Source organism: Hypomesus nipponensis, chromosome 2 (assembly GCF_054491055.1).
Source record: "Hypomesus nipponensis isolate SF chromosome 2, ASM5449105v1, whole genome shotgun sequence".
Lineage (NCBI taxonomy): Eukaryota > Metazoa > Chordata > Actinopteri > Osmeriformes > Osmeridae > Hypomesus > Hypomesus nipponensis.
In genome coordinates this window covers 22,403,189-22,425,181 of record NC_140362.1, presented here as the reverse complement: position 1 = coordinate 22,425,181, position 21,993 = coordinate 22,403,189, and the positions used below count along the sequence as shown (strand labels likewise).

At 48.1% G+C, this 21,993-nt stretch overlaps 4 protein-coding genes across 11 annotated transcripts; all 4 read right to left on the bottom strand.

Moving 5' to 3' along the window:
* Positions 1 to 277: 277 nt before the first annotated feature.
* LOC146301667 (protein S100-A13-like) lies at positions 278 to 2,133 on the bottom strand. Its single transcript, XM_084669002.1, has 3 exons — positions 2,105 to 2,133; positions 1,630 to 1,922; positions 278 to 1,034 (listed from the first exon to the last, which is right to left on the bottom strand). Exons 2-3 carry the CDS (start codon positions 1,756 to 1,758, stop codon positions 900 to 902), a joined length of 264 nt encoding a protein of 87 aa, XP_084525128.1. The 5' UTR covers positions 1,759 to 1,922; positions 2,105 to 2,133; the 3' UTR covers positions 278 to 899.
* A 433-nt stretch (positions 2,134 to 2,566) lies between these two features.
* Positions 2,567 to 8,142, bottom strand: LOC146301666 (toll-like receptor 12). The gene is made up of 13 exons (XM_084668999.1): positions 7,934 to 8,142; positions 7,607 to 7,754; positions 7,113 to 7,438; positions 6,659 to 6,991; positions 6,218 to 6,434; positions 5,947 to 6,114; positions 5,535 to 5,843; positions 5,114 to 5,374; positions 4,774 to 4,962; positions 4,122 to 4,535; positions 3,807 to 4,015; positions 3,609 to 3,726; positions 2,567 to 3,131 (listed from the first exon to the last, which is right to left on the bottom strand). Exons 1-13 carry the CDS (start codon positions 8,140 to 8,142, stop codon positions 3,114 to 3,116), a joined length of 2,919 nt encoding a protein of 972 aa, XP_084525125.1. The 3' UTR covers positions 2,567 to 3,113.
* A 516-nt stretch (positions 8,143 to 8,658) lies between these two features.
* Positions 8,659 to 19,490, bottom strand: pbxip1b (pre-B-cell leukemia homeobox interacting protein 1b). Of its 8 annotated transcripts, XM_084668992.1 has the most exons (13): positions 19,356 to 19,490; positions 17,011 to 17,041; positions 16,762 to 16,924; positions 16,520 to 16,607; positions 16,374 to 16,438; positions 15,793 to 16,276; positions 15,532 to 15,606; positions 13,789 to 14,025; positions 12,998 to 13,021; positions 12,447 to 12,499; positions 12,210 to 12,323; positions 11,872 to 12,106; positions 8,659 to 11,550 (listed from the first exon to the last, which is right to left on the bottom strand). In XM_084668992.1, exons 3-13 carry the CDS (start codon positions 16,813 to 16,815, stop codon positions 10,079 to 10,081), a joined length of 2,901 nt encoding a protein of 966 aa, XP_084525118.1. In that variant the 5' UTR covers positions 16,816 to 16,924; positions 17,011 to 17,041; positions 19,356 to 19,490; the 3' UTR covers positions 8,659 to 10,078. The 8 variants fall into 8 exon arrangements, with proteins under 8 accessions (XP_084525118.1, XP_084525119.1, XP_084525117.1 ...); XM_084668993.1 differs by lacking the exon at positions 17,011 to 17,041; XM_084668991.1 differs by lacking the exon at positions 17,011 to 17,041 and having other exon boundaries at positions 16,762 to 16,841.
* A 1,024-nt stretch (positions 19,491 to 20,514) lies between these two features.
* Positions 20,515 to 20,772, bottom strand: lenep (lens epithelial protein). The gene has a single exon (XM_084671369.1). The coding sequence runs from the start codon at positions 20,770 to 20,772 to the stop codon at positions 20,581 to 20,583; it is 192 nt and encodes a 63-aa protein (XP_084527495.1). The 3' UTR covers positions 20,515 to 20,580.
* Between the last annotated feature and the right edge of the window lie 1,221 nt (positions 20,773 to 21,993).

The following is a 21,993-nucleotide window of genomic DNA, read 5'->3' as shown; positions in this document are numbered from 1 at the left end:
TTAATGTCTAGACGGTGTCTGTTTTGTTTCTGTTGGACAGCAGAAGAACGCACATGCTACATTGCCCAGCATAGCAGAGTAGTCAAGTCTATCCACGGTGCTAGTGTACGAGTGCCCTAACGGACAGGTGTGAACACGTTTTAAGGTGTGTATACATACAGGACACAAAGAGAGAGCTTATTTAGCAGACTATATCTCAGCCACACCCTGTTTATTTAAATAGAAACCATTCCTATCCTGGTTGGTACTCAGACAACTGATTAATATGACAGGAGAGACATGTTTCATACAAAGACCTGTTAGTAAGAGACAGGTGCAAGCTGAGTAACATGATGAGAACACACACACACACACACACACACACACACACACTGATCATACATGAATGTCTGTCCCACCATGTCTGTTTCCACCTCACAGGTCTCGTACACGACAAGCAGCCTGCTTTCCACTGGAGCCCAGAATACCTTCGGCATACACACCAAGATTCTCTCTTTACACAGACAATGCTGTCATAGTCCAGCACAACAGTATTACACAACACTGGTCTTGTTAGTGTGTACCTGTGTGAATGTGTTTGTGTGTTGTGAAATAGGATTAGTTCTAGTCTGGCTGGTTCTATACAACGACAGTATTGTGTAAAGATAATTATTCTGTCAAAACAGGGAGGTAATTCTTGCTGAGAAGGAAAATGAGTAATGGTAGAAATGAGAGAGAGAGGGGAAGGGTGAGTGAGGACATATTTAAACAAGGATCACAGCTTGACAATCCATGACACAGTTTCCACCAGCATCTACAATGATTGTGATATTCCCAAGTCGATAATTAAGATGGTAATTAATCATCTCGAAAGGCACACAGCGAAGTGGCAACAGACAGAACGTCACACTTCAGAGTGGTTATCTGCTGAAGCCTCCGTGCTGATTGGCCAGATGGCCAACTAGCTTCCAGAACTCCAGGAAGGTGAGTTCTCCATCATCGTTCTGATCCAGAGAGCCCATGAGCTGCTCGATGACGGCCGGGTCTCCAGAGTTCTGAGGAGGAGGAGAGGCACAGGGGCAGCATTTCAATACTCTATCACCGCTTCCTTCCTGCTGACTAACACCACCACAAGTAATGGTGGAGGTCAGTCAAGGGGAGTCACCACACGGCTAGAATCAGCAGGAGACCATTGTCAGCTATTATGGTTATTATGTAGGTCCAAATCCCTTCTAGTGGAGGATAGTGGAGAAAAGGAGGGCGCTTCATGCTTGACAACCAAACCCAGGGATGAGACTTTGGCAAGCAGAATGTGACGTTGAGAAATACCGCTGTCATACATCTGTCTCCATCTAGTGTCCATGTTGAGGACTACAGCTTGACAGGCAAAACAACAGTTTGCAAACAGTTTGATATGGAAACTGTAGCCTTCCGGCGTGGTCAGTGTGCCTAATACTGTAAAGATGCAGATGTACCTGGTTCTTCGTTACTCTGAGTATGACAACATCCAACAAGGCAGGTCTAAACGTGTGTACGTTTACAGATGTATAGATTTGAGTGTCATTTGCTGGAGTCCCCACTACCATCTGCCATGCGCAGCAGCTTGGACTTCCCTTCTAACTTAGCATCTTACTGTTACTGGGTACTTACCTTGACCAAGTTGGGCAGCTGTGATGTGACAAGATTCTGGAACTCTCCCTTGCTGAGGGTGTCTGTGGAGCCGTCATCCCCGGCAAAGGCCTTGAACTGGGCCACAAGCACCGCAATGGCAGCCTCCATCTCAGAGACACACGACCAGGAGTAGGACCAGGAGCAGGACCAGGGGAAGACCAGGACCAGGGGAAGACCAGGACCAGGGGAAGACCAGGACCAGGGGAAGACCAGGACCAGGGGAAGACCAGGACCAGGAGAAGACCGGACACACCTGGAGCTGCTAGGAGGATCTACAGAAACACAACAGCATGTTAAAGTTTTCACAAAACATTTTAACTCCTGCTACTGTAGATACAACTTGCGGAGGGTGCAAGCACAGTAGGTCACAGTGATGGGATGTTCCTATTTCCAAAAGGGATGGAAGGGTCCTGATAAGAGAAGACGAAGAGCTCGAGGGAAGCATGGCTCTCACCTGGACGCTGTCTGAGAAGGGGACAACGTGTTCAGTCAGCCTCTGCTCCTTCACTCTCCCTCTCTTCTCTTATAGCCTCCGTGTGGAGGAGGGAGAGGGACGGAATCAATCATTCACCCCTTTTCTTCCTGTGTGCACACTTTGAGCTTTTCAGTGTTTCCTTGTCTGTTGTCCTTTCCATGGTTAAGCTGGTGACAGTGTAAGCTAAGTTACCCTACTGAGAGAAACATTCGGACACGCACCAGTAGTTGTTCCATCACATCATCCCTCTTTCTGAGGTTACATTTTATTCTAACTTTCCTTCATAAAACATTTATAAATAGTTTGCAGATAACTAAATCATTTTCAAATATTTATAAACATGCATGAATTGAAATAAGTATATTTACATAATCACAGTTTGAGGTTCAAATCAAACTAAATTCCATCACTTGCAAAAATTGACATGACAAAAAGACATGATAAGACATGAAATTCCGTTTTAATGTTTGATACAGAAAACCTAACCCTAACTAGCATAGAGATGGTTGTTAAGATTTGCATAGGAACAAAAACAAAACTAACTCATGTCATCGGTGCGCACGCGCACACACAGCTTCGACTTGGCTGAATCCCTAAAGGCGCAGCAGGCAGAGTTCCTGCCTCTCACGTTCACATTAAACTGTAAGCTATTATTCACACCAAACTGTGAGAATTAGGAAATATATATATATATTGCATTTAGAACCATTCGTAAATCACACGGAAATCTACCAAAACTAAAACTTTTCTAAACAATACAATTTCTTTCAAGGAGTAGCCAATAGTAGATTTGCAAGCACAACTGTTGTATGAGAGAAGCTTTGCCATGGGAAACATGGATGTGTGACTGAGTCAGAACCTTGGATAGCTGCATGTGCTCTGTCCTGCCCACATGCAGAAGGTGGTTTCTAAGGCCTAGAACAACATGTCGGATCTCTGAGAAAGCATCTTCAGTTAACTGCAGATCAACGTCAGTCAGGATGTGAGTTCAGGAGTGTGGCTGGTGCTGCAAAACAAACACGCGCAGTTCAAGACCCTCTAATAAGGACAAAAACAATCAAGACAACCAGATGAAAGCCTAAAACATAGTGAAACACAAATCAAATCGCAATGAACCAGGTAAAGCATAAAAATGTCCACTCTGTTTTGTGTTACGACACAACCTGTAGTAAGTGGCTTTAGGTGCAGTGCTGGGTGCTTTGGATTGAAGCATGTTTACCGATTGTTATCCCACAGTTACTCATTACATGGAAGCGGTGAGAGCGTGGAAAGATACAGTAGATGTCAGACAAATAAAGTATTGGAGGGAAGATATTTCCAGCCCTTGTCTTAAAGTTTTAGTCATCATTTTGTTCACATTAAATTTAGATAATGACACCGCAGTGGGCTGAAAAGAGGAAACTTCCATTTCAATGCTCTCTTCCTCTTTTTATTTCAAGAGTAATTTTACTAAGAAAAGGTGAGTGATCTGCTTGTGTCTCACCAGTTCATCTGGATCTCTCTCTGAGATGTTTCGGCGTAAGCGCTCCCAGAAGGTCACCCTCTCCGTCTCATCTTCAGGCCAGTCCAGATACGTTCTGGTCCTCACCAGCTTGGCCAGTCTGCACCCAAAAACATGGAACAAAACCTGGAAACGTGGCAGTGTCTGAAATGTGTGTGAGAGTTTGGGTGTGCGGCTCACCTGTGGAAAGCAGAGAGCTCGAAGGGGGAGATGTGCTCCAGGAAGATGAGGATGAGCTTGTGGCTGTGCTCGGAGAGCAGGCGATGTGTGGCCATCTTCATCTCCAGGCTGCACCAGTCGCTGCGCAGGTAGCGCCTGCTCACCACGCACACTGTGCGCCTGCTGCTGTAGATGCTCTCCGCTATGTTGTCCACGATACCTTTTCCCACCTGCGTGCGCACACAACACACACACAAGAAGAGAGGCAAAGTGTTTATGTCTTTCGAGAAATCTCAGAAGAGAACTCTCCCCCTAAGAAGACACACTGGAGCTTACCTCAAAGTCTCGGTTGTGCAGACACAGCCTGATCTGGGGTTCTCCATCTTGCTCCAGCCTGGGAGCCATCTGTCCCATCACCCAGGCCTCGTCCAAACTGCTGAAGGACACAAAGGCATCGTAGCGAACCTCCTCCTCCACCCTCTCCTCTATCCCCCCTCTGTTCCCCCTCCTCCTCCACCACCTCCGTCCCAGGCTGCGCTCCACCCAACCTCGCAGGCGGAGGAACAGAAGCATGCAGGGCCAGCGGAGGAAGCGGTATCCAAACGCCAAGAGCAGGAGGATGACCGTGGCCATCGCCGTGGAGATGTAAAACAGGAAGTCAACGTTGGTCTGGCAGAGGCGCTCCATAGTGGACAGGAAGTTGAGTCGCTGGTAGCGCCAGATACAGAGCTGGTGCTGCAGGGATACCACCTGTTAAAGGAATCAATCAGTCAAACAGAACCAGGAGTACCTTACACACCTCACCTTACCTTACACAATTACCACCTGACAGTCAGTCAGAGAGGGCAAAAACCAGAAACGTTTTTGTGTCGTGTCTTGAAAAGGTTTCTAAACTTTTTATCAAAATGTTTTGTGAAAACATTTTTCAAAATGTTTTGTGATTTTTTTTTTTTTAATGTTTTGTGAAAACCAGAAGTGTTGAAAGTACCTGAACATGGGGGGAGTTTTCAGCCCACTCCAGCAACCAGTTATTGGAGCATTCACAGCGGAAGTCAACGTAATCGAAGACAAGCGTGGAGAGAGAGACCAGTGGCCGGAAGGCATCCTCCAGCAGAATCAGAGGACTCTCACTGTACAGCCTCAGCATACGCAGAGACAACAGATCCATAAACATGCTCTGGAGGGGGACAGGGAAGACAGGAAGCTTAGATGGAAAGATGGGTGGAGGAATGGAAGGTGGAGGAATGGAAGGATTGATAGGTAGAGTGGATCGGCCAACAGACAGAAAGGACCGATGAGTCCTTTTTTTTTTTTTTTTTTTGACATGCCTTGGTGAGGAAGTTGAATCTGCAGTTGATCAGTACAAGACTCCTGAGCTGGGTCAAGTTCCTGAAGATCCGGCTGGAGTCTGTGTGGTTGTTGAAGTTCAGGTTGGTCAGTTTGAGCCTCTTAAGCTTCCACAGCTGATTGATGGTAGAGTAGTTGATTAAAAACCTCTCAGGGTTTGCAGAATAAACAAAAGACTCCAGGTTAGGGAAGTAGGGTGCCATGAACTCATGAATGCAGAGGAAGGTTGCTCCATCGCCCACCTTCATGGGAAGGAAATGCAATTGATGACTAGAAGGCCACAATCAGTGGACAAAAAACACAAACCATAAATAGTCCAAAGTGAAGGCAGTGCCTTCACTGGCACACGTGACTTTTCCGTAAAGGCTGGATCTAACCCTTCAAGAAGAGGTATGGACCCACCGTTAGCTCTCGGACTACGGAGAACAAGTTGTTGGCACAGGTGTCATGATAGACACTCAGGGCCTTGCCTCGCAGCTCCAGGACCATGGGCACTTTCGGGGCAAGGAAGTTGTGGACGTACAGGTTGGTCCCTGGCCCTACGTCGATGACGAGCCTGCGAAGCCTGGGTGGGTAGGAGTAGAAGAGCTGGCTGAGGAACAGCTTGTACATGACGTCAATCTTCCCCAGGGTCAGTTCCTGGAGGGCAGACTGCTTCCTGAACACTCCTTCCTCTACGGCCTCAAACTTGTTGTCCCCCAGATAAAGTACCTAGCCGCCACAAGAATCCACAGTAACACGTTAGCTCTGGGGATGCAATGGAAAAAGTGCACAGACAAGCACACATACAGACACAGGCCCTTTAATCCTTCACCTCCAGAGCAGGGAGTTCTTCCAAGTCGTGTGGTCCCAGCTGGGTAAGCTTGTTGTCAGCCAGGCTGAGGAACTTGAGGCCGGGGATGCCGTTGAAGGCCCGCGGGGGCAGAGAGGTGATGCGGTTTTTGGTCAGGTCCAGTTTCTCCAAGAAAGGCATGCAGGAGAACTGGACATACATTCAAAAAGCAAAGATAAACAATAAAACATTCAGTAAAACACGTACTGAAGTTTAGCTGAGCGGTGACACGGCTGGACGTGTGGAGTGTCACCTGTTCCGGACTGATGGCAGTCAGGTGGGTTTGTGATAGGATGAGAGAGGTGAGGTTCCACACAGCACGCCCCCCGGCCGTGCAGAACGAGGCGTTGCTCAGCTTGATAATGGTCATAGTCAGGCCTTGGAGGCCTGCTGCTGGGGTCCAGAAGTCCAGATCCAGGTCTTTGACAGTGGAAGAGCTCACGGACAGCTCTCTCAGCCCAGACCAGCACCTTCACACCCAAGATGAGCAGGGGACAATACGAGTCAGGATGCTAAGAACATTAGCCTGTATAATAAGAACATTAGCCTGGATGCTAAGAACATTAACCTATATGAAACATCTGCTTGACTAGCAGAAGCACAAATTGATGTACATCTTGTCATTTTGGTTTAAGGATGAAGAATGATCTACAGGGGATGTTTCTGAACAGGTACATGTGCGTGGAACACCAACCTGCTCATGGCGTTGGCAGTGACGCCAGTGAGTGTGACCCTGGCTAGTTCTACGGACTTCACTCTGTGATGAGACAACTGGGAGCACAGCTCAGCTAGGCTGAAGGAGAAGCTGGTGGCATCAACGTAGCTATCTAGGATCATCTTCTGCACCCTCCCAACACCAGACCTGCTGAGAAGCTCCAGGCCGTGGGTCTTCAAGCTCAGAGAAAAACAGGACAGATTCTGGAACATCTCCAGGGGGTTTGTTCCCATGTATTCAACAGGGTTGGACGTCAGATCTAGAGTGCGGACCCTGCTCAGGATCTCCATGGGCCAAGGATCCGATCCAGAGCTAGACAAAGTGGGAGAGGGCTGGTTACATTTGATAAATGTCTTTATTTACAGTAAATACCACCCCCCTGCATCTAGCGGGGTTGGAATGTACAACAGTGGACCACTGCATCACATCTTACCTGGTTTCACAACCTTTGTACTGAATGTCTTTCACATTGTTGTATTGTAGAGATATCTTGTCCAGGTTCATCATCCCAGGGGGAAGCAGACAGAAGAGGTCTCCCAGCTGAGTCACTCCTGCGTTGGACACCTGCAGGCTCTGGAGCCCCAGCAGGGGGCCCAGCAGGTCCGGGGGGGCAAAGGACAAACACACCTTCTTCAGGAACAGCTGCTCTAGATGGGCCAGGCCCTGGAAGAGCCCCTTCTCCAAGTTGGCATTCAGACAATCCCATGTGGAGGAGACGTAGAAGTGCAGGATGCGGAGTTTGGACAGGCCAGAGAAGGCCTTCGCAGACACCTGAGAACAAGGACATGCACCACGATGCTCTGAATCTGGACCTGCCTACACAACATCATCTAAAGGATGGAATGTAGCCAGTAGAACGTGCATGTGAGCCATGTAGAGTGCTGGTCAGTGTGATGTGCAGCAGGTCTGGTGAAGCACACAGGAGGCTCCAGGAGTTACCTGCAGCAGGTGATCACTGTCCACCTTCAGCATCACCAGGGCAGGGAGATGAGAGAAGCTGTTGGCAGGAAGGGACGGGGACATACTGCCCACGCACAGTGAGCGGGTGACCGGGAACACCTCCTTCAAGTCTGACCTGAAGACACATACAGCAAATATAAAAAAAACTTTATAAAAACAAATGATATATATTTTCTTACAAAGTGACAAAGAAAATGATTCATGTTAGTGAAGTCTTAATGGGTCTGAGATGGGGACCTATACCTTCTACACCCCCTTTTCCCCTCAAACACACGTAGGGGAACTTGGACCCACCTGAAGTCTGTGACCCCGCTACACTCAGTATAGGGGCCCAGTCCTGGCTTCTGGTCACAAGATAAGGTCTGGACTTTGTCAGGCTGGACGTACGCATCCTCTTCGTACATGTCGCAGTGCTTACTGATCAGTGCCTCCACACACACGAACAGCAGCACACACACACTCACACACACACACGGGCGAGGCACCCAACAAACACCAGCCATAGTGAGGGGCCTACAACACACAGAAACACACTAAAGAGTCGTTACTATTCCTCATCGCTTTGACATTATAATACAGATTCTCAACATGTGTTTGGATGACGCGTGAGGACTCACCTCTTCTAGTCTCTGGCTGGATCTGTCTGGTCTGTACGCATGAACATACAAGCTGTAAATAGTACACACCTCTCTCTCTCTCTCTAACGCACTCACACATATAGCTGAGGTCTAGATTAGAACAGTGATGAACTAGCCGGAGATGCTAGGTGCTCATTAGGGTTAGGGGAACTGAGAACGTGTGTTTATCAACTGCTCACCCAAGTGTTCAGATCTACGATTAAAATAACTGCTGCAGCAGGCCTGAGTAACAGTCAACAGGGCTGTTGGTGTTGTACAAGTCAACTTTCACAAGTACAGCATGAAATAGTGTGTTTAATTAGTAACAAGATTCAAGACACAATATAAAGCAAATTCATTGAGACAAATAATCTACTAAGAAAAAACTAAATGCAACACAAATTCCTCATCATAGGGACAAGCTGAATTTATTGAATTATTTGCATCATAAACATAATGAAATGAAACGCACCCAACATACAGTGTCATCTACATTCTTGCCACTACGCCCATATTTAATGACTTCAAAGGGCATTGAAGCTGATTTTTCTATGTGGCCTTTTCATATCAACCAGGCTTTAGGGTGCTTTACTGACAAACATAAATGCGCAAATGTCTTGCATATGTGCCATGATGGTCTTCTATATTAAATGTTTGACATTTTAGTGTTTCATCAAATTCAGACAAAAAAAAATTATACACAAATGACAAATTATAGTTCTAACAAACCAAACAATACAAAAAATATTGTACCTTCACAGACATTTCTATATCTTTAAAGTACCGGTAATAAGTTAGCTACATTTCTGATGTGTGTGGAGTTTCAGTGCACTACGTACCCTAGAAACCTTTACAGTGCATGGATATAAAGACCTACCCTCATTATAAACATTTTATTAACTCCATCTTTTCAGTAGTAGTGACTCATCTAGTACTGGGCTCCTTAAGTACAACAAACCATTAATGACAAACCACCTTTCATATAAACAACTTTAAAGATAAATAGGTTAACATGAGTCAAGCTAGAGAATGGTAAGCCTTGCTTGGTTAAGTAATGCAGTGCATGGTATCAAACAGAGGAAAATATTTTTTAATTTGACAGACCAGATGGAGAGAAGTTTCTCCCAAGCCCATCTGGTCTCAGGCCCTGTCAGAAGGTCTTCTATGAAGAACCAGAACTTGACCATACAAGGTGTAACTAAGGTTGAGGAAAACTGCTCTTCTATTCATGGGTTCATGACTTCAATGTGTGTGTGTGCGCATGTGTGTAACATGTAACATGTAACATGACTACAGCATCTGCTATACTGGCAACACATAAAGAAGGTATACTAGATGTGGGCAAATAGGGAACAAACAGCAGGGGTTAAGGGAGTGGGCCTGTGAGCAAGGCCTGGTGTCGGGTCCCTAACAGGATGAAGACGTTTCAGCTCTCTCACCTCTTCTCTGGTCCTGAACACCTTCCTAAGCCCTCCTGACTAGGCGTGTCTGCGAAGCTCCCTCTGAACAAACACACGGACACCCTCTCCACTTCTCTCCTCCCCACTTCCCTGAACCCTTCTGGAGGCCAGAGGAAGACGTATATTCTCGTTTAAGACATTCAAACCTTCAAATGTAAATCTGCCTGCTGTGGTACCTGAGCTAATATGAAGCATGATGAAAAGAGAGGAGGAGAGGGAAGAAATAAGCAAAACAGTGCAGAGAAAGAATAGTGTGTGTGTGTGTGTGTGTGTGTCTGTGTGTGTGTGTGTAATCTGCGTGTTCCCTCTGAGCGACGCATCTCCTCCATCCTTCCTCCACACTTCCTGTTTCTCTCTGTCCATCACCCGTGACTTCTTCCAGCCTCCTTCATCCTCTCGTCTCTCTTTTTCTCCACTTTCTCTCCTCCGTCCAGCACGGCAAACTTCCTCATAGCCTCATCATCAAAGCCATCCATCTCTTCTTCTATCCCCCCCTCTTCTTCATCCTCATCCTCCTCTCCATCCACCATGTCTTCCAAGATGTCTCCAAGATCCTCCACAAAATCCCTGAAGCTCATGTGGTCGTGGGCGAACACTCCGTCCTTGAAGAACTCTGTGGCCAGCTTCCTCAGCTCCTCTCTCCTGGAGGCCTCCACCCCCACCCCTTCTGCCTTGGCCAGGTAACCCAGGAGAAGGGCCTCAAACTCTGGCAAGGGAACCGGGAGCAGCCCCTCCGCCTGGGCGCAGGTCTCCACCGAGGTGCACTTGGCTTGAGGGCTGGGGTTGTGCTGAAGGCGTTCTCGCTGCAGGAGCCAGTAGTTGGGTTGCTCCAGGGGGGGGCTGCGGTGGGTGGGAGGCAGGCCTTTCTCCCCAGGGCTGTGCCGCAGACTCTCCTTCCCTCCCTCTCTCTCTGTGAAGCCATGGGGCCTCTTCTCATGCTTGTCCTGTTTGTGCTCGTCTTTGCCTCTGTGGTGACTTCCTCGCTCCTGTCTCCAGCTCTCCTCCAGTCTCTCTTTCTTCCTGTCTCCCTCTCTAGGCCACTCCTTCTTCCTGTCTCCCTCTCTAGGCCACTCCTTCTTCCTGTCTCCCTCTCTAGGCCACTCCTTCTCCTTCCCTTGCCAAGATCTCTGCTTCTCCTCACCCTTCCATTCTCTACCGCCGTCTTTCTTTTTCCAATCTTTGTCGCCCTTCCACTGTTTTTTCTCTCCTTTGTCTTGGTGTCTTTCCCCCCAGTCCTCCTGGTGTCTCCAGTCTTCCCCTCCCTTCCCCTCATGCTCGCCCTCGTTCCCATCAACATACCGCTTCCCTGCTTTCTTTTCTTTTATCTCACTCTTGCCCTTCCACTCCTTCCCGTCACCCGCATTCTCGCCCTTCTTCCAGTCTTTTCTCTCATTCTTTCCTCTCCCTTCCTTCCTCTCTTCCTTGTTCTTCCATGGCTTCCCCTCATCCCCTCTGCTTTCTCTCTCTTTCTTCCACTCCCCTGTTTTCTCTTCTTTCCCTTTCCACCCTTTCTTCTCCTCCCTTTTCTTCCCGCCCTGACCGTCACTCTCCTTATCACGTTTTCCTTTTTTCCACTCCTTTTCTGGTTTCCAGTCTTCTTTCCCACCTTCCCTCAGTTTCTTCTCCCCCTGCTCCTTCCATCTTTCCTTTCCTTGTTCTCCCTGCCCAGGCTCATCCTTCTTCCACTCTTTCTTCTTCTTCTCCTTCCCCTCTCCCACCCTCAAGGTCCTGACCTCCTCCTCTGCAGGGCTGTCTGTTTTCAGGCTGCCGTCCTCCACCGGGCCAGGTGGGGGCGCTGCAGCAGGAGTAACTGGCGGTGGGGTGGTGTCACAGGCTGTGGAAGGAGCAAAACATCACTTACTCCAGAAGGAAGCCATTGTTGAAAAGTAGGAAACAGAGAGAAATGTTCCTTGTCAAGCTAACTCTTCATGCACCTTCCTGCCACAGAACATTCCTTGTTTGTGTTAACTTACATGGTGAATAAAGCCCCTTCTGATTGTCTTCCGTAACTATACAACCTCTCCTCTTAAAATCCCTGGTTTGTCATGCAGAATTCCTGGTCTAGCCCACGGCACCACCAGTCCTCAGCAGTCCTCAGCATCACTCCTCCTCCCTCCCTCCCTCCCTGCCTACTCCTCCCTCTCTCCCTCAGTACCTGGGATGTGTTTTAGTTCAGTCACTGTGGCTCTGAGTCTTTCTACTTCTCTCTGTAGGGCGGGAACAGATGCCAGGTCTCTCTTCATCTTCTCGTTCTCTTTCAGAAGCACGGGGAGAGACAACGCGTCTTTCTTCAGCCTACCATTCTCCTTCTCCACCTCCTCCCTCCTCACTCGCTCCTTCGCTCCCTCGGCTGCTTGTCCCTGGGCTACTTTTAGCTCCTCTTTCTGTGCCTGATTAAAAAGAACAGAGAGGACCTCATGAGAACACTGCACATCCCCAGCGACATGAGCCAGACACACACACACACACGTGTGTAAGCCCCTCCTGGGCTACCTGCAGTTGGGCTTGCAGCACAGAGATGTGCTGGTTCTCTTCACATGGTTTATTCAGGAGCTCTGGGTTGTCAACATCTACAGGCGGAGGAGGGACCTCAGGGTTCAACCATTCCTGTGATGACGACACACACACGTGCACGCACACACACGCACACGTTGAGGGCCAAAGGGAGGTAAGGGGACCAGACAGAAACAGGGTTAAAGGCGATGGCAGGAGAGGAAGGGAGCCTCTTACATGTTTCCCGGTGACCTCTGCGTCTCTCATCTCTCTGACATCATACTCTCCCTCTGGGTGGAAAATCAGAAACTCATGTCACAGTGCATCATCACAGTGTGGCACTGGTTAGGGCTCAGCACAGACAGGCACCGTCACACAGTGACGACCGAGCTGGACGACACACGACACACGAGGCAGGCTTGGTAAATCCTTGTGCATCACATTCTGACATCCAATAAGGTTAAGGCTAACGCTCCTGCTAAAAGGCCTCTTCTCACACTACAACACACACCAACACCTGCACAAGGACACACACCTCCACACACACACACACACCTGCACAAGAGCACACACACCAACATAGAGCTACAATTGGTGACAGAATCTGTTGCATCACAACCAAGTACAGAAGAAAAAGTATGTGTTTGAGGTTTGCTGTCAAAGTGCAAAGTCACATCAGGAAGTAATCGGCCTCGGTATCAGGCAGTATCACATGCAAAACATCCTCATTTGAGCGAGCACACAAGCATGCAAATAGCCAGTAGAAGACACACACACACACTACCTACCCTCATCCAGGTCCATGAAGACACCTGTAGGTAAAATACACCTCCTCAGTCTCAGACACACCTTTACCTGGGACACTAAGAAACTGCTTGATCTAAACCTACCTCACTATGCTGGAGTAATGCCTGCATATATTCCATAAACCAGGTCAACAACTTCTGCTAGCTAGCAGTTATGTTAGCTCTCTCACACAAAGTTTTTTTTATTTTTTTTATTTTTATTTTTTTATGAAGAGTTTGTGTGATTTTCCCAAAATGACAATTGGCTATGCACACGACAGTGATCCATGTGTCTCTGACAGTAAACCTTGAAAGACTATTGCAAATAGATGACTTATTTTGATCAATCGGATTTCAGACCTAATATGGGCTATATTGGCTATATGCACACGATAGTGTGTATTTCCAGATGAAATATAGGCCAGGTATAGAACTTCTGGTGAACTTAGAAATGTGACTTTTGATAACCAGAATAGGTTGTGTTAACCCTTAGTTACTGCTCTCTTAGCCCTACACTCAGAGATTGTTCCGGCTTCTCGCTTAAAAAAAAATCGACCAATAATGTCAGACTATACTTATTCCGGAAATACCCATCACTGTCGTGTGCAACAGCCAACTTTAGGTCTGAAATCCGATGAATCAAAATAATACATTTGTAAAAGTCTGTCAAGGTTTACAGTCTGACGTGGACACAGGTGATAAACAGGAGAGCACAGGTCATACAAGGGGCCACGCCCCGTAGATACAGGAAGACATGGGGTTGGCATGACGACTGTAACCGAGGCGTGGTCTACCTGAGAAGAAGATGGTTCCGAGCCCTAGCAAGATGATGGCTCCCAGGATGCACTTGTTCAGAGAGAAGCCGGTCTCCTCCTCCCTCTGAGGCAGATGGAAGGCTTCAGGCTCCTCCTCTTCCTCATCCCTCCGTCCAATCCGCTCCAGAGCTGCCAGGAGAGAGCCCCTCCTCCTCCTCACCCCAGATGACTCCTCCCTCCAGTCACCTGGCCACTCCTCCCCGACTTCAGATGGTACTGGGGGATCAAGAGGAAGACAGAGAATCAGACTTAAGGTATAACCCCCCCCCCTTCTCTCTCTTGCTATTTAAAAGGGATAGTTCACCCACACTGAGAGGGCAGGGACAGGGTCGTTTAAAACTAAACATTCTGTCCTCTGTCTGTTTTTCAGGTATTTATAAACCCAGTTAGAGGTGAAGTATCCCTTTGTCATGAACATCGAGACACACACACACACACACACACACACACACACACACACACTTGCGGCTGTGTGTGTGGAGAGGGTGTATTAGCTGCAGTAGCTTTAGCAGTCCAGGTGGAGTCAGACTGCTCAGCCCAGCAGCAGCAGACTGCTCAGCCCAGCAGCAGCAGACTGCTCAGCCCAGCAGCAGCAGACTGCTCAGCCCAGCAGCAGCAGACTGCTCAGCCCAGCAGCAGCAGACTGCTCAGCCCAGCAGCAGACTGCTCAGCCCAGCAGCAGCAGACTGCTCAGCCCAGCAGCAGCAGACTGCTCAGCCCAGCAGCAGCAGACTGCTCAGCCCAGCAGCAGACTGCTCAGCCCAGCAGCAGCAGACTGCTCAGCCCAGCAGCAGACTGCTCAGCCCAGCAGCAGCACACTGCTCAGCCCAGCAGCAGCACACTGCTCAGCCCAGCAGCAGACTGCTCAGCCCAGCAGCAGCAGACTGCTCAGCCCAGCAGCAGACTGCTCAGCCCAGCAGCAGCACACTGCTCAGCCCAGCAGCAGCACACTGCTCAGCCCAGCAGCAGCACACTGCTCAGCCCAGCAGCAGACTGCTCAGCCCAGCAGCAGCACACTGCTCAGCCCAGCAGCAGCAGACTGCTCAGCCCAGCAGCAGCACACTGCTCAGCCCAGCAGCACCACACTGCTCAGCCCAGCAGCACCACACTGCTCAGCCCAGCAGCAGACTGCTCAGCCCAGCAGCAGCAGACTGCTCAGCCCAGCACCTGGGCTAGTCAGCTGACCTGGCCTCCACAAGCGCAACTCAACCAATCGAGAAAGGAGACCTCTTAAGGAGCGCTAATGCTTCCCTGAGGTGCAGCGGCACAAACCCTGTTTGGCACATTGGAGTCCGTCAGACCCCCCAACAAACGGCGCTATCGGAGTATTTTGGTGTTTAATTGTATTTTGTTTAACTACATGCTCTTATGGTTCTTCCCTTTGGGACTTATTTAATTTTTACAATGTATGCTTCATGTTTTGGTTACCCGCAATTTTTGGGGCTATCTTGTTGTTATGATCAGTGACCTATGCACTTTTGTAAAGCTCTCTCTTGGAAGTCGCTTTGGATAAAAGGGTCTCTGCTAAATGAATACATGTCATGTCATTTGGAAGCTCCCCTTTCCTGTGTTTAGTAAGGCTGGCTGCGATCACAGCACAGGTCAAAGAACACAAGCACCAACAGGCTAGAGGTCAAAGGTCGTCCTGTCGGCAGGGAGGACTCCTGATCAGCAGGACACGTGCAGCTTTACTCTGGTCACATCGTGCTGACATGCTCGTACCGGACACAACCTGTCCTGACAACTTCCTTGCCCAGATATGGAACAAGTCCCTGACCAGCTGGTCCACCAACTTCACTTCAAACACAAACATACACACCCTTTAGTCTTCAACACACACAAACACACACACAGACACGCATACAGTGTTATCCTAAGACTTGGGTAGCTTAAGAGGCACATACTGTACGATTAAAGGTGCTGTCCCTTCAAACATCACTCAGCTGGAACTGTAACACGGATGGTTTGGTGTGATCTTCTCACCTGCCTGTTTCCCATCCTCAGTCACTCTCTGAGACAGCTCAGACTCCTCCTCTTCCTGCTCAAGCCCCTCCCCATTAAGCTGATGGACAGCTTCTCCTTCCTGTATAAGCTTCACCTCTTCCTCTGCTCCCAGGGTCTCAGTGAGCAGAAAACCAGGGCCGTCCTCCACAGATGGGCTGATATGGGTGTAGGATTCAGAGAACGAATCAGGGTCAGGGCTGGGATGGGCTTGGCCCTCAGAGGAGCCTGCTAATTGGCTGGCCGCGTTGACATCAGGGTGGGAGGGGGCAGGGATTTCTAGGGAGGAGGGAAGGTGGTCGTTTTTGACAGAGGTTGGGTCAGGGGTCATGTGGGAGTCGTGGGCAGGGTCAGGGGTCAGGTTGGGGATGTCGGTAGCATCAGAGGTGTTGTGCTGCACATGAGAGATAGCATCCTCCACTCTCTCAAGATCTACTTCCTGTGATCCTGTCACTTCCTGTGGTGCCTGGACAAAGACAGGAAACAGGTATTATTCAGAGTTGTTTTTTTCTAGAAAAGCTATTCTAGGCTGGGTGTGATTACAGGAAGTCGTGGTGCAGTACCTGCCAGCTCTCCTCAGACCGCTCCCTCTCCGCAGGCACAGCACCCTTCCCATCTCCCCGCTCTCCTACGCACACACACACACACACGCTGAGGATACACACTTCCTGACAGCTGAGCTCACTGTGAGTGTTGTGGAGGTACATACCTGTAGGCTCCACTGTAGCAGGATCAAGTATGTCTGTTTGGTTCTCTATCCCCTCTGCTACAGGCCTCAGGGTTTCAGCAACATTCTCCTAACACACACACACACACACACACACACACACACACACGTAACCAATAACCAGGCAGAAATGTATACTAAAATAGACTTATACCTGCTTCTTATTTTGATTGGACTTCTAAGCTTGAGTTTTGCTTTGTTCTTGCTCATCCCCCAGACATTACCTCTGTTGCGAGGAGGGTCCAGCTGTTGCTGTTGGCACTGCTGCTGTCAGACATTGCCCCCTAGTGGCTCTGTCCAGCACCTGCAACACAGCAGCATTAACCTGGGTCTAAACACACCACATCCAGACGCTGCTCCTGGAGGCGCCTCCAGAAACCTGACAGGCTGAGAGAAGTGTTGGTAAGCATGGTGGGCTTCGGGTGTGTGAGACTTATTTCACAGGAAGTAACAAATGAGCACCAATAACTCACTGCTTCCAGGATGAGTAGAGAGGTTACAGTGCTGAAACAGTGCAGAGGTGATAGGTTACAGTGCTGAAACAGTGCAGAGGTGATAGGTTACAGTGCTGAAACAGTGCAGAGGTGATAGGTTACAGTGCTGAAACAGTGCAGAGGTGATAGGTTACAGTGCTGAAACAGTGCAGAGGTGATAGGTTACAGTGCTGAAACAGTGCAGAGGTGATAGGTTACAGTGCTGAAACAGTGCAGAGGTGATTCAGGACTGGCCTATTGTACAGTGTTGTTTATCTCCATGTGCTACAATCCTACTCCTCATTCAGCCGTTCCAAGACATGTACGTGCCCTGTTTGCACAGGCACTGCATTTGAATAGGCTTGTCTAGGACAGGCTTCTCACTAAGGTAAACCACGAGTGTGACTGTGTGTGTGTGTGTGTGTGTGTGTGTGTGTGTGTGTGTGTGTGTGTGTGAGAGAGAGGGAGATACAGATGATGCCTGCTGTGTGTGTGTGTGTGTGTGTGTGTGAACAGGAAGTAAACTTCCCCAATGAGCATTCAGTCCTTCATTAGTAGTTGGGGTGTGTGTGGCCTGAGGCTTGACTGGCTGGGAAATGTTTTGGCAGAAACAGGGGTAACCAAGACTGTACCCATTTTAGATCCAGAAGAGTAAGAGAATATTCTGCTAACAAGTGTGCTGGTTGGTAGGTAGGCTTACGGTTAGGATTAGTTATGGTATTCCTGTTGAATGTATTGTGTAGATTAACTGATTCGTGTTACGTCTTTGAAAAAACATTATTGAGTGTTGTACACAAACGATAATGTCTAATTATGCTGCATTCTAACCCGATTAAAACACTAATGACTTGTGTCCCTTTTACCCAGTGTAGTTCTACAGCTGGCGCTGTGCTGCCATATCAACTCACTGAAGCAACAAGCAGAGACTAACAGAGCAGAGACTAACAGAGCAGAGACTAACAGAGCAGAGACTAACAGAGCAGAGACTAACAGAGCAGAGACTAACAGAGCAGAGACTAACAGAGCAGAGACTAACAGAGCAGAGACTAACAGAGCAGAGACTAACAGAGCAGAGACTGGTCCCTCACCAGCAACACACACACAAAGCATAAAGACTCACCATACTGAAAAACAATAACCTTCATCTGGATAAATGTATCTCTAACGTAGTTTGAAGTTAATCTACAAGAGTGTGCATTAGCTTCTGTCCAATGAGAGTTTAGCTAACCATTACTTTCATGCCACTTCTGAAGTGTGGCTGTATAATGACACACTTCACTCCATAAACTCAATTATCTTCCAGCACAGCAATTTAGGTCTTCTAAACGTGTTCTTCCCAGCGGAGGGCTGGTGAATGTAGCCCTGGGCCCAAGGAGCATTGTGGAGTATATAGTGGAATGACTTAAAAATAGATACTAGTTATATATAGCACAGATGAGAAGACTAAGAGAGAGAGAAAGAGAGAGAGAAAGAGAGCGATGGTGTGCCAATGCCTATAATGGAACAGAAAATACGCAGACATATAAACACAATTTTTAAGATGTCTTATAGACTACATAAGAAATGAACCGCAGACACTGAACACCCTAAAAGCAAGATTTCCTTGCTTGAGAACATTTCTGGACTGAAAAGTAGGTTCGAGCTTATCCTACGTCCATTAGTTTTGGCAGCCATACCGAGAATCTCACTGTTGACCTCAGCTCCACGAGCTGACAAATGTTCCACAGACAAACGCGAAGGTAGAGAACCCTTTTAATGTTCCTAATAAGTAACGATGTGCAATGTTCTTCTCAACTTGTATAAACTGCATTATAACGTAACGTGGTCACCGGTTTGTCGTTTGTGCTTGGAGTCTACAATCTCTTTCTCTTCGAAGAGAAAATGACCTAAATTGGTCAGGACGGCGACTACACTGATGTCAGTAGGCCATTCTGTGTGAACTGAACTTCAAACTATATAATCTCGGCTCATCACCTAATATGCATACCGTCTCAATATTACCCCGAGCCGATATTTGTATTCATGTTCCATGTTGACCCAAGAGGCGTGCGCGGCTTTTATCAGGATCTGAACTGTCATAACATCACCCCACAATGGAAAAAAATACAAACGGATGGAACAGCCTAAAACTGGAGACAACCAGCACAATACTGTATAATATTTAAACGGCATGTTAAGAAGGAAAACCCTGATAGTTTAGGCTACTTTTAGTAAACTAACGACCCTTTGACCGGAAATAAGGATAAAGTTTACGTCCAAGCGTGAGAAAACTATGAAGAAAACTTTCAATGTGTCGTCATGTTTGATGGCTTTGCTGCTACGTTGTAATGATATGTAACACTTACCTGAAGTTGCGTCTTTTCACAAATTCACGATTGTTTGTCAACCACTTATCGCCAATTAAATGGATCTTTCCATTCCACTTGAGAACTTCAGGACGGTCGCTTTGAATTCACACTAACAGGACTACCCACGCTCTCACTTCCAGGCTCGCGTCACTCCCCGCGGTCCCGCCCACTACGACTATCCACCAATACAAATGCGGTCCCGTGTTCTTCAATTAAAACCTGCTGAATGAGTGACACACGCAGGTGACAGAGGGTATGTATGTATGCATGTAGCCTATATGGACTGTATGCTTACATAGGCACTGGGTTTCATGACAGTGACTTCAGCGATAGTTAACACTCAATTCCATAAGAAAATGCTGATTCAACCTATGCTGTAACGCAGTACGGGTTGAAGAGATCATATCACCAGGGAAAATAATTGTACACACAAATCGGTGGTCAGAGTCGAATTTACTTTTACTGAACATAAGATTCACATGGTTATCATTTTACACATTTTCACTAGAACGAAAAATTGCAATCAATATAGTTATGAGAGCTCAATGCAACATGGAACATATTCAAACGTCAAACTTAAAAAAAAAATATTGTTGTACCATAACAACCAGCTTTGCATATTCTTCCTTGCTTATCTCAGATCTTTCCATCTCCACACCAGTTCTACCCAGTCAGCAGTGCAGTGCATCACAACCAGGCCTGTTTGTCATTTACACAGGTCGGAACAGAAGAGCAGCTTCCAGACCCCGGAGAGAGAAGGACTGTTCCTTGTTCAGTAAGTATACATTGGGTAAACAGCCGTCTTCAGTGCACAGAGAGCAGAGCTGAGCGTAGCTGGGCGTAGCTGAGCGTAGCTGGGCGTAGCTGGGCGTAGCTGGGCGCAGCTGGGCGCAGCTGAGCGCAGCTGAGCGCAGCTGAGCGCAGCTGAGCGCAGCTGAGCGTAGCTGAGCGCAGCTGGGTAAACAGCCATCTCAGAGTACAGCGGTCAGTGCACTCTTCCTTCTCTAATGTCCAGATGACAGATGGGCAGCAGAGGAGGCATGATGAGGAGATGGGAGATCAAGGTTGAGCGTTCGCAGTGGCGTCTTTCTGCAACGACCATCCGTCTTCAGTCCCACACCACCGGACTAACACGCCATGCCCACTGGGAGAAAAACAGGCCAAGCAGACCAGCAGAGTAAAAAGTTGAAGGAGAACGCCCCTCTCTCTTCTCTCCTTTCTCTCAGTCCAGGATCTCTTTGATGCACCAGCAGCAGAGGAGGAAATACAGGCACTCCTTGAAGGATTGGATGAAGCCGTAGGCGATGTTCCCTCCCAGGAAGTTCTTGCCCCGGCCGAGGCCCATGGCCATGTCACGCAGGCTCTGCCCAAACGAGGAGGGCATGGCCTGGGGGAGAGGGCGCTGGGGGTGCATGGCTCTGCTGGAGGACAGCTGGGAGATGGAGCGATGAGGAGAAGGTAGGGGTAGGTTTACAGGAGGAAGAAGAGAAGCAGGTGTACTCGTTAGGAGAGGAAGTTCCAGATGAGCTGGCTGGTGGAGAGGTGAAGGTCGTGTCTGTACTGGGTCTGTGCTCAGAGGAGGGCTCGTCCATTTATAACCTCCCATAGAGGCGTCATCATCCTCACCAGGGCCTTCTCTCCACACTGCTGTTTCTCCGACCTTCTGCCCCCACCCCTCTCAGGTGCTTTAAACCCACGCGTTCCACCAGGTTATCAACCCTTCCACACAGATCTCCGGCCCTGGCGCTTGTTCCACTGCGGTCCCTTCCTGGCTTTAACCCTCCAGCAGAACACACTAGTCCAGGCCTCCATGTGTCTGTAGCATCCCCCCACTATTGAAGTAGGAATGATCCAGCGCCGCTACTGGACACTGATGTGACACACAGCAGCAACACGGACACTCCTCCCTGTAGCGCTGACATCACGCGTGACTTACAGCTGGAGTTCTCTTTGTTCTGGTCCCTCTATTGTTGCGGTCTTCTGGTAAATCTGTTTACTGTGCTGCAGTGACCCTAACACAATCACGTGAACCTGTGTGCACTGGGCTGTGAGAGAAGTATGTTCTGTTTGGTATTAAAGAAGGTGAACTGAACCAATAAAACACAGGAGACCATAGTCAGATACAGAAACTGTATTTAAAACCAAACTCACCAATGTTTTATATAATGCAATCTTATATTTTCAGATACAGGTGTAAACAGACATATTTTCCCCATAAGAACAGAGTAGTCAAATAGAAACATAAAAAGTAAAAAGCAATATTTGTGCTAATTTAAAACAACCTTTGGCTTCAAAAACACAAATTAAAAAATACAACAGCATCATCAACAACAACAACAACAACAACAACAATATAGAACATTTTAGAAAGGATTTCCATGCAACAAAGGCAACTGTGATGAACAATGATAATGCTAGAATGCTTTACTAATGATGTTGAGTCCAGCTGGGTGCTTTTCATTCACCCACACACATACAGATCACCTGAACTGAGTGTCTAATCAACCCAACCGTCCCTACAATGAGTGTGGGGGGGGGGGGGGGGGTGAACACAGATTATGTGTACATAATGTGTTTGTCCATGTGTGTGAGATAAACCTGGTTGAGATGAAGGTTTAGGTTAACATATCCCTTG

What these genes read in the sequence shown, in the direction of transcription:
- LOC146301667 (XM_084669002.1), bottom strand. Translation starts at nt 1,758, where the DNA reads ATGGAGGCTGCCATTGCGGTGCTTGTGGCCCAGTTCAAGGCCTTTGCC. An exon ending in AGCTGCCCAACTTGGTCAAG is followed by an intron (nt 1,035 to 1,629) that starts GTAAGTACCCAG and finishes CCTCCTCCTCAG; the next exon opens with AACTCTGGAGACCCGGCCGT.
- LOC146301666 (XM_084668999.1), bottom strand. Translation starts at nt 8,142, where the DNA reads ATGGCTGGTGTTTGTTGGGTGCCTCGCCCGTGTGTGTGTGTGAGTGTG. An exon ending in AGCGGGGTCACAGACTTCAG is followed by an intron (nt 7,755 to 7,933) that starts GTGGGTCCAAGT and finishes ATGTGTCTTCAG; the next exon opens with GTCAGACTTGAAGGAGGTGT. An exon ending in GAGCTCTCTGCTTTCCACAG is followed by an intron (nt 3,727 to 3,806) that starts GTGAGCCGCACA and finishes TTTTGGGTGCAG; the next exon opens with ACTGGCCAAGCTGGTGAGGA.
- pbxip1b (XM_084668992.1), bottom strand. Translation starts at nt 16,815, where the DNA reads ATGTCTGACAGCAGCAGTGCCAACAGCAACAGCTGGACCCTCCTCGCA. An exon ending in GGACCCTCCTCGCAACAGAG is followed by an intron (nt 16,608 to 16,761) that starts GTAATGTCTGGG and finishes TGTGTGTGTTAG; the next exon opens with GAGAATGTTGCTGAAACCCT. An exon ending in TGAGGATGGGAAACAGGCAG is followed by an intron (nt 15,607 to 15,792) that starts GTGAGAAGATCA and finishes TTGTGTTTGAAG; the next exon opens with TGAAGTTGGTGGACCAGCTG.
- lenep (XM_084671369.1), bottom strand. Translation starts at nt 20,772, where the DNA reads ATGCACCCCCAGCGCCCTCTCCCCCAGGCCATGCCCTCCTCGTTTGGG.